At 41.0% G+C, this 10,239-nt stretch overlaps 1 protein-coding gene across 24 annotated transcripts in view; it reads right to left on the reverse strand.

Annotated features, from left to right (window-relative positions):
- The window catches only part of tcf7l2 (transcription factor 7 like 2), a 218,660-nt gene extending 214,878 nt beyond the window's left edge, over positions 1–3,782 (reverse strand). For 5 of the 24 annotated variants that reach the window (XM_072914123.1, XM_072914124.1, XM_072914122.1 and 2 more), the window contains exons 1-3: positions 3,085–3,778; positions 2,857–2,923; positions 2,643–2,770 (exon numbers count right to left, since the gene is read on the reverse strand). In XM_072914123.1, the coding sequence (XP_072770224.1) occupies positions 2,643–2,770; positions 2,857–2,923; positions 3,085–3,273 (384 nt within the window). In that variant the 5' untranslated portion in view covers positions 3,274–3,778. Of the gene's footprint in view, positions 1–2,642; positions 2,771–2,856; positions 2,924–3,084 lie in introns of all 24 variants that reach the window. The other 19 variants (XM_061966630.2, XM_061966634.2, XM_061966628.2 and 16 more) reach the window with 8 other exon arrangements.
- Positions 3,783–10,239: the final 6,457 nt, after the last annotated feature.

Below are 10,239 nucleotides of genomic sequence, written 5' to 3' on the forward strand. Positions count from 1 at the left end.
AGGGGAGGGCGAAGGAAAGGAGCCGCTTCCACCCGCCGCACTTTATCGTCGACAAAAGTGATTTGCAAGACAAAAGGGGGCCGCAACCTCGCCGCGACATTCCCGGTGCATTTTGGCGGCCAAGAGGCAACGGGATTGCGCGCCGCAGCCCCCCCTGCCGACACCAATTAGGCCCCATTAGCATGTAAAGCCAATTTGATAAGGTGTCCCCCCCTCTTCCCCCCTCGCCCGATCCTTTAAATCCGCATTAAAATCATGCCTAAAATGCAAAATACATCCATTTACAGGAGGCGAACACACGTAATCCATACGATGACGCATTGTTGTGCTGACAATGCCGCCATGTTTAGCCCGAGATGCTGTCGCCGTGTGCCAATTAGAAGACGATAAGGCCACAAAAGGATGCTGCGTGGTATTAAAATAGGAAAAGCAGGGTGTTAAATTACTTTTTTCTTCATATAAACATTTATGTCCCCTTCCTTGTAATTATAGGTTGTGACCCTAAATGTATCCGGGCCTGGATACTTATAGGGACCAAGGTTGGCGTCACATATCTTAACATTGGGGTGGTGGTGGTGGGGGGGGCAGGACGTAAATCCCCCCCCCCCCCCCCCCGGTTCTCGGGAACCTGTTGAGGTGGGATGGTGCACCCACCCCCCAGCCCCAGAACCGGACTTAACCCCGGTGTCTTAACAAAGAAGGCTGCAGCGATTCAACCTGTGCCTGCCGAGCCTTTGTGCTAGCTTTAAGGAAAAAGAAGCAGGAGGGGGGGGTCACAGGGGTACGGCAGAAGTGTGGGAGTGGGGGGGTGTTGGCGGTCTGAGTTCGTCAAATTGCTAAATGATGCTAAATTGTGAGCCTCTTTGGATTTAGGTGGTAGGGGAAACAAATTCCCACTGATTATGGCTCCCGGGGGTCACACAAATTATGTTAACCCCCCCCTCTCTCACCACCCAGGGGTTTTTAAAGTGTAAGGGGTGCCACCCCAGGGGCCCGCTACAGGAGAAAATGATCCAAAATTGAAATCTATAAATCGATCAATGGAGGGAGCGCACAGAGGAGCTTGTTGTGCACGGCGAATCGACAAAACATACACTAGATTTTGCACGGTTATTTCCTGCACTCTAGCATCAGAGGACAGGCGTTGGGTGGAATAAACTCTTCTTCCTACTCCTTTTCGGCCAAGTGCGTTCTTCACTACAGCATGCATTCTCTGATGTAAAGAAGTTGTGTCAAAATAAACACCTCCCATTGTAAAGTGAAATCAGGAAGAACGTTGGATTTAATGCAATATCATCTTTTCAAAAAGTAAATAAAAAAAAAAAAAAGGTTCAAATTTGTCTGGAAAATATAAAAATCAAAAGTGGAGAAGTGGCCTTTTTTTTTCGTGACACTTTTCATTGCAGTCGTATTGTCCACGTTAGGGAGCGAGACAGCTAATCAATGTCCAGGTGAATTATTAATGGCCGCTTTAATACATTGATATCGGAGCCCCCCGCCAACATCAAAGCCGCTAATGGCTAATGGACACACGCCGATTAATTTTACATTTCGGAAAAATGTGGGACATATGGGAAATCTATGGAGTAAAAAATAAGGCTCACTTTCTTGAGGTGGGATTAAAAGAGCATCACTGCGACAAGGAAGTGTGTATGTGTGTGTGTGTGTGTGTGTGTGAGACGCTCGTGTCGTAACTGGTGACTAATACAACTAAATCAAATGCAGGCAATTACAACATTTGGAGTGTACACATCAACAATGTTTGCAGCCTCAGTTTACCACACAAAAGAGCGTATTTATTTTCAAGGTGTGCACATTTTCTTTTTTTTTTCTTTTTTTATAATTGAGGTAGTGGTGGGAAAAGGGGGGCTGGAGCAGAGCAGGGCTCCTATTTCGTAAATGCCTAGCCTTCGCCTTAACCTTGTAAAATGAGATGACAGGTCCTAAAACGCACACTTGTAATTGCAACCGTTTTATAAAAAAAAAAAAAAAAAAAAAAAAAGAGAGAGAAAAAATGATGTAGAAAATTATGCTGCTTATAGTCCAGTGGGACTGTGCGAGGTGCATAATTATAGCCCGGCTAAATAAATAACATGCATATATTTATAAACACGTCTTTAAATGCTTTACTGTTGTGTATTTTTAAAGGTGGTAATTTCCTCTGGAGATGCGTATGAAATAAAAATGTTGAAAACAATTGGGAGTGCATGCACCTTTTGACATGTCCTCACACTTTTGACACATCATGCAAATAGCGCCACAATGCTCATTTGCATATTTCATTGCTTTCAGAGGGAAAAAAGGGCATTTTAAATGAGGCTGCACACACACACTAAATGCATTATTTAGTGGATTCACACAAAAAGCGTGTACGTAATAAAAGAAAATAACCTGAGTAATAATAGTATTTTTGTGATTATAGTAATTATACACGCACACATAAGCATATATACACTTGCATTGTCCCTTTTCATTAGCCACCTAGCATGCTAGCTGCTCTGACTGACAGCTCCACAACTGTACACTTCACGGACAGTTGCAAAACTCGCTTTTTGCAATCTTTTACACTGACAACACTGCAATTTGCCTCAGTGTTTATGCAGAGCGGCAGTTAAAAGAAGAAAAAAACATGAAAAACTTACTGTGCGTGCTGTTGGGGAAAGTGATCCATTGGGAAGGTAGGGGCTGGCGAGATCCGGAGAGATCATAAGAAACGGGTAGCCCGGGTACGGTGGGCTCTTGAACAGCCCTCCATCTTGCCTTTTCGCAGCTAACATGGCGGAAAGGAAGAGAGAAGTTTTTTAACAATAAAAATAAAAGTGCGTGTTGTTACATAAAAAGCCGCAAAACACTCACCCTCCTCTAAACTTTCTCGCGTTTTGTCTCTGAAAGTTTCAGACCGAGGCGGAGGCCGTCTCTCCGCCTTGGGAGAAAAGCAATGTGTGTTAGCAAAGCACCACCAAGGCTCTGACAGGGCCGAAGTTTCGCTACAAGTTGACCGGCGGAGAGGCTCCGCAGGCGGGGCGGGGTGAGTTGAGCTAGCCGGGGCCGTGCCTGGAACTCCACTCCGGAGCCTGAACTTACCTCCGAGTCGGACGAGCTGTTCTGATTCGTTTCCGACTCGTTGACGAGCGAAGACTTTACGTCCGCTAAATCCCTTTCGGCCGAAGAGTTTTCCGAGATTTTCTCCTCCTGCTCCCCTTCGTCTTTAAAGGAGATCATCTCATCGTTGGCGCCCAAGTCGTCCCCTCCACCGCCGTTAAGTTGCGGCATTTTCGTTCCCCACTTTCGGCGTCAGTGAAGACGGCAGCGGGGTGGGGGGCGTTGGAAAGAAGAAACTAAAAAAAAAAAAAAACAACAACCTCACCGTCGAAAAAGTTTCGGGGTGTCGTGTTGACCGCTTCCCCCTTACAAAAAGCGCGTTTTATGTTCTATCCCCCCTTTGGAAAAAAAAAAGAGAAAAGTCCCAAAAAAGAAGGGTGACTCTCGGAAAAGGGGAAGCCGGAGTAGGAGCCGCGGCGCTCGGATTGAGAGAGTTGAAGTTGGTCGGAGTGGTTTTCAGTTCAAAGGCGGCGCTGATTGACAGATAGAGAGGGATGGAAATAGAGAGAGTCTGGATTCGGGATTATTGACAGGGAGAAACACACAAGAAACTAATGAGATTCAAACAGGGAGGGACTTGAAGTGACGTTTGTGTAAATAGGAGGAGGAGGAGGAGAGAGAGGAAGGCGGCTTGTGGGAGCTTGCGAGGAGGGGAAAGGCGAGCAGGACAGTGAAGGCAACACTGCCAGGGAAGACAAGGAGTTGTTGCACATAAAAAAAAAAAAATAAAAGCACACATGGGCGGTCTCCTTCTTGGGTTGAAAAAAAGAAAGAAACCTCCGCCTTTCCTCTCACATATATTTAAATCAGCCAGAAAACACACACAATAAGGGCTTGTTGTTTTGTGTGCATTTTCTTATTTTGTGTAGCCTCGTTGGGGTGCCAGGGGAGCTGGGGCCTACCCCAGCTGACATTAGGGTTGGTACCCTGTTCTGGTCGCCAGTCGATCACAACCTGGCAACAAAAAGACAAACAACCTAAATCCCTTGATTTTTTAATTTTTATGTTTTCACAGGAATGCTGGAGCCTATCCCAGCTGACTTTTCTAGTAGGACGCCTGTTCTGTTCGCCAGTCGATCACAACCAGGCAACAAAAAGACAAACAACCAAAATCCCTTGATTTTTTTATTTAATTTTTTAAAAAAATTTCACAGGAATGCTGGAGCCTATCCCAGCTGACTTTTCTAGTAGGACGCCTGTTCTGTTCGCCAGTGGATCACAACCAGGCAACAAAAAGACAAACAACCAAAATCCCTTGATTTTTTTTGTTTTTTAAATATATCTCTTGTTCTCAATTTTTTCACAGGAATGCTGAGGCCTATCCCAGCTGACTTTTCTGGTAGGACGCCTGGTCTGGTCACCATTCAGTCACAACAAATCACAAAAAGACAAACAATCAAATTCCATTCATTTTCTATATCGCTTGTTCTCATTCTTTTCATAGGAATGCCGGAACCTATCCCAGCTGACTTTAAGGGGGGAGCAGCCCGGTTTGTTCGCCATTCAATCGCAGCCGGGCAACAAAGAGACAAACAAACAAAACCCATTCATTTTCTATATAAGAGCTTGTTGTTTTGTGTGCATTTTCTTATTTTGTGTAGCCTCGTTGGGGTGCCAGGGGAGCTGGGGCCTACCCCAGCTGACTTTAGGGTTGGGAGCCTGTTCTGGTCGCCAGTCGATCACAACCAGGCAAAAAAAAGAGAAACAACCAAAATCCCTTGATTTTTTTTTTATGTTTAAAAATTTTTCACAGGAATGCTGGAGCCTATCCCAGCTGACTTTTCTGGTAGGACGCCTGTTCTGGTCCCAAGTCGATCACAACTAGGCAACAAAGAGACAAACAACCAAAATATATATATATTTTTTTTTTAATTTATCGATTGTTCTCAATTTTTTCACAGGAATGCTGGAGCTTATCCCAGCTGACTTTTCCGGTCGGACGCCTGGTCTGGTAGCCATTCAGTCCCAACATATCACAAAAAGACAAACAATCAAATTCCATTCATTTTTTTATATATCGCTTGTTCTCATTATTTTCATAGGAATGCCGGAACCTATCCCAGCTGACTTTAAGGGGGGAGCAGCCCGGTTTGTTTGCCATTCAATAGCAGCCGGGCAACAAAGAGACGAACAAACAAAACCCATTCATTTTCTATATCGCTTCTCCTTATTATTTTCATAGGAATGATGGAGCCTATTCCAGTTAATTGTGAGGAGGGGAAAAGCAAGCAGGACAGTGAAAAAAATAACAAAAGCACACATGGGCGGTCTCCTTCTTGGGTTGAAAAAAAGACAGAAACCGCCGCCATTCCTCTCACATATATTTAAATCAGCCAGAAAACACACACAATAAGGGCTTGTTGTTTTGTGTGCATTTTCTTATTTTGTGTAGCCTCGTTGGGGTGGCAGGGGAGCTGGGGCCTACCCCAGCTGAGTTTAGGGTTGGGACCCTGTTTTCGTCGCCAGTCGATCACAACCAGGCAACAAAAAGACAAACAACCAAACTCCCTTGATTTTTTTGATTTTTTTATTATTTTACAGGTATGCTGGAGCCTATCCCAGCTGACTTTTCTGGTAGGATGCCTGTTCTGGTTGCCAGTCGATCACAACTAGGCAACAAAGAGACAAACAACCTAAATCCCTTTATATTTTTTTAATATATCGCTTGTTCTCAATTTTTTCACAGGAATGCTAGAGCCTATCCCAGCTGACTTTTCTGGTAGGACGTCTGGTTTGGTCGCCATTCAGTCACAACATATCACAAAAAGACAAACAATCAAATTCCATTCATTTTCTATATCGCTTGTTGTCATTCTTTTCATAGGAATGCTGGGGCCTATCCCAGCTGACTGTTCTGGTAGGACTTCTGGTCTGGTCGCCATTCAGTCACAACATAGCACAAAAAGAAAAACAACCAAATTCCATAAATGTTCTATTTCGCTTGTTTACGTTCTTTTCATAGGAATGCCGGTACCTATCCCAGCTGACTTCAAGGGGGGAGCAGCCCGGTATGGTTCCCATTCAATCACAGTCGGGCAACAAAGAGACGAACAAATAAAACCCATTCATTTTCTATATCGCTTCTTAATATTATTTTCATAGGAAGGCTGGAGCCTATCCCCGCTAGTTTTGCGGGGATAGGACAGCCTGGTCTGGCTGCCATGTAATCACAACAGGGCACAAAAAGAAAAACAACCAAAATTCATTCATTTACCATACCGCTTCCATACATCCACCCATTTTCTGTCGCTTGTCCTTTCATGGTCGCTGGGGGTGCTGGAGCCTATCCCAGCTAATTTTTGGGGGGAGGAGTAGCCTGGTCTGGCTGCCATTTAATCACAACAGGGGACAAAAAGAAAAACAACCAAAATCCATTCATTTACCATCCCGCTTCCATCCATCCATCCATTTTCTGTCGCTTGTCCTTTCATGGTCCCTGAGGGTGCTGGAGCCTATCCCAGCTAATTTTTAGGGGGGAGCAGCCTGGTCTGGTTACCGTCTAGTCACAACATGGCACAAAAAGAAAAACAACCAAAATCCATTCATTTACCATACCGCCTCCATCCATCCATCCATTTTCTGTCGCTTGTCCTTTCATGGTAGCTGGGGGTGCTGGAGTCTATCCCAGCTCATTTTTAGGGGAGAGCAGCCTGGTCTGGTTGCCATTTAATCACAACAGGGCACAAAAAGGAAAAACAACCAAAATCCATTTATTTACTATACCACTTGCTGTCATTAATTTCAGGGCAATGCTGGAGCCTATCCCAGCCGACTTTGGGTGCAATAGAAATGGTACACATCTCCAGTCAGTCACATCAGCTTAGATTTTCACAAACAACTAAAATCCATTCATTTTCCATACAACTTGTTGTCATTATTTTCATGGAAATGCTGGAACCTACCCCAGCTGACTTTAAGGGCAAGAGCCGCTGTTTACGTCATGTGACTATTCGCCAATCAATTACAGCAGAACATATATATAGACAACCAACCGAAATCGAGTCATTGTCTATATCGTTTGGTGTCATTATTGTTACGGGAATGCTGGAGCCTATCCCAGCCAACTTTTAGGTCGAAAGGCGGGGCACACCTAGGACTGGCCGCCTGTCAATCACAGGGTAATTATCCTAATGTGATGCCAGTTCCTCTATATTGACATTTAATGGGAATACAACTATTTTTTTTTTACATGCATTTAAATAATTTTTGTCCGTTTTTCTGGGGGCTTTTGTTTTGAAAGAGCAAAAAGAGTGTGTTGTCTTGTTTAGTATTCATTGTCAGACCCTTACATCTATTTTTCATCCTATTAGGTAATATTTCCTCAGATCTTATTTTTCCTTTTTATTTTTAGGAGGCGGTGTGCCTGTGTGACAGGTGAGATGTCCTGTGGGACTAACCTGAATTCCTTTTTTTTCATACTTCATATTCTTTATTCTCAACAGCTGGACTTTGCACAAAATAAAACCAAAAACATGTACAAATTTGAGAATAAAAATAAGTTTTTGTGGGTTTGGACTATCCATAATTGTAATCATGTTATAAATAAAAAATACAATTTAATGTTGAGTTGTGCAAGTGTAGGCATAAATACAATATTCCATAAGCATCACATTATTCGCATGCCCTTTTTTTAAACTAATATTCTAGCTTTTTTTTTAAATATTCCACAGATGAGAATGACATAATTAATTCAATCGAATAAAAATGCTGACTATGATAATAACAACGCACTAAACCTCTCATGTTGCTTACCTGGAATGTAAATAAAAGCAACACAGGGAAGGGGGAGGGGTTTCAATCCTGCTTCTGTTGCCAGAGTGTGTGTGTGTGTGTGTGTGTGTGTGTGTGTGTGTGTGTGTGTGTGTGTGTGTGTGTGTGTGTGTGTGTGTGTGTGTGTGTGTGTGTGTGCGTGTGCGTGTGCAGGATATAAATCAATGATGAGCTCAGCACCGGTGATACAGTACAATAGAAAATGCACCGTATTTAATAGATTCAGCACCAAAAAGAACTGTAAAGGAAGAAGACCATAATGAAAAGGCCCTCCAAATTTGAGTCCAGAACCCAGACCAAAGCAGCAGACCGCCGATCAGCCGTGCCGGGGTCGCTAAAGGTCAAATATTTTTGTCCTTATCCGCCGAAATCATCCCGACTCTGACTATAACCACCATATTTGTCGTGTTTTTAAGTGAAATGTAAGAAAATATTAGTCATTTTAAATAGTCTCCACTTTATCATGCACATTTTTCTTGTTGTTTTATGAATAAATACTAAGCCAGTTCATGTTTTGTTTTTTGTTTTTTTAGCTCAAGGGCTGCATTTAGTGACGACGCGCACCATCCTCCTTTGTCCCAAAAAATAAAATCGACAATTAGCTACTTCCCGTTAGTAATCATTTATAGTCATGCTAATGCTCTCAACGCACAATACTAATGGTCTTTTGTGTGTGTTTGTTTTTTCCCCATTAATGTCATAATGTAAGGTTGCATTTGCTTAATTCCCATCACTGTTTCCAGCGCCGAACATCTTATTTCTCATTTTAATGAGCTAATCTCTGCTCAGTGGGATTTGTATTGGCCACATCAGAGTCCTTATACATAAATATGCCACACATATATATTTATATATATTTACTTTTCTCTTATTATTCTGCTGCGAGGATAGGGAGGTGTGCCCCCTTGCCCCCTTTGGCGCTCTAATGATTAGAGTATAAAGGAAATATAAAAGCTTTGTATGCAGCTGTTACATTCAGGAAAATAGGCTTTAAGAAGCGAAGTGGGATTGTTTTTTTCCTTTACTATTATTTATTTATTGTGGTAATACATACAGTATTCTTCTATTCAAACAATGAAAAGCCCTCTCACCTTAGTGAGAGGGCTATAATATCAGAAAGATCTGCCAGTATGATGTACTTCACTTTTGTTAAATTAAATAAAGAAAAAATTAGTCTGTTTTGGTATATTAATATACAAGCTAATTTTGCAACTAGCGATCAATTGTTATTCTTTTAATGAAATATTTTTCAAGTATTATTTTGGATGTTATGGCATATGCACAATTTAATTTAATCTGCATAATAATTAATCGGAATGTAATTTATTTTTGTTTTTTTAAGAGTCGTTATTTTTCATTAAAAAATAAATAAAAAATCTTACTCTCCCTCTTTTTATTAGACAGTAAACGAGTGAAGAGAAAATCAACAGCACCTCTGCTGGTTGCAGCCAAGTACTGCACTTCTACAGTATTTAAACAATGAAAAAAAATCAATCACACCTTAGTGAGAGGGCTGTAATATCAGAAAGCATCTGCCAGTATGATGCACTTCACTTTTTTTTAAATTAAATGAATAAAAAAATAGTCAGTTTTGGTATATAAATACAGTATATAAGCTAATATTGCAACTAGCGTAAATTCCTTATAGTGAAAATTAGCGATCAATTGTTATTTTTTAAATTCAATATTTTTCAAGTATTATTTTGCAATATAATTTAATCTGCATAATAATTCATCTGAATGTAATTTATTTTTATTTTTTTAAGAGTCGTTATTTTTCATTAAAAAAACAAATAAATGTTTTCTTACTCTCCCTCTTTTTATTAGACAGTAGTGAAGGGAGAGTCAACAGCACCTCTGCTGGTTGCAGCCAATTACTGTGGTAATACATACAGTATTCTTCTATTCTATTTAAACAATGAAAATAAATCCATCTCACTTTATTGAGAGGGCTATAGTATCAGAAAGATTTGCCAGTATGATGCACTTCACTTTTGTTAAATTAAATAAAGAAAAAAATAGTCTGTTTTGTTGTATTAATATACAAGCTAATATTGCAACTAGCGTAAATTCCCTATAGTGAAAATTAGCGATCAATTGTTATTTCTTTAATTAAATATTTGTCAAGTATTATTTTGGATGTTATGGCATATGCGCAATTTAATTTAATCTGCATAATAATAAATCTGAATGTAATTTATTTTAGTTTTTTTAAGAGTCGTTATTTTTCATTAAAAAAAAAAAAAATTCTTACTCTCCCTCTTTTATTAGACAGTAAACGAGTGAAGAGAAAATCAACAGTACCTCTGCTGGTTGCAGCCAAGTACTGCACTTCTATTTAAACAATGAAAAAAAATCCATCACACT

Source organism: Nerophis lumbriciformis, linkage group LG11, assembly GCF_033978685.3.
Source record: "Nerophis lumbriciformis linkage group LG11, RoL_Nlum_v2.1, whole genome shotgun sequence".
Classification (NCBI taxonomy): Eukaryota; Metazoa; Chordata; class Actinopteri; order Syngnathiformes; family Syngnathidae; genus Nerophis; species Nerophis lumbriciformis.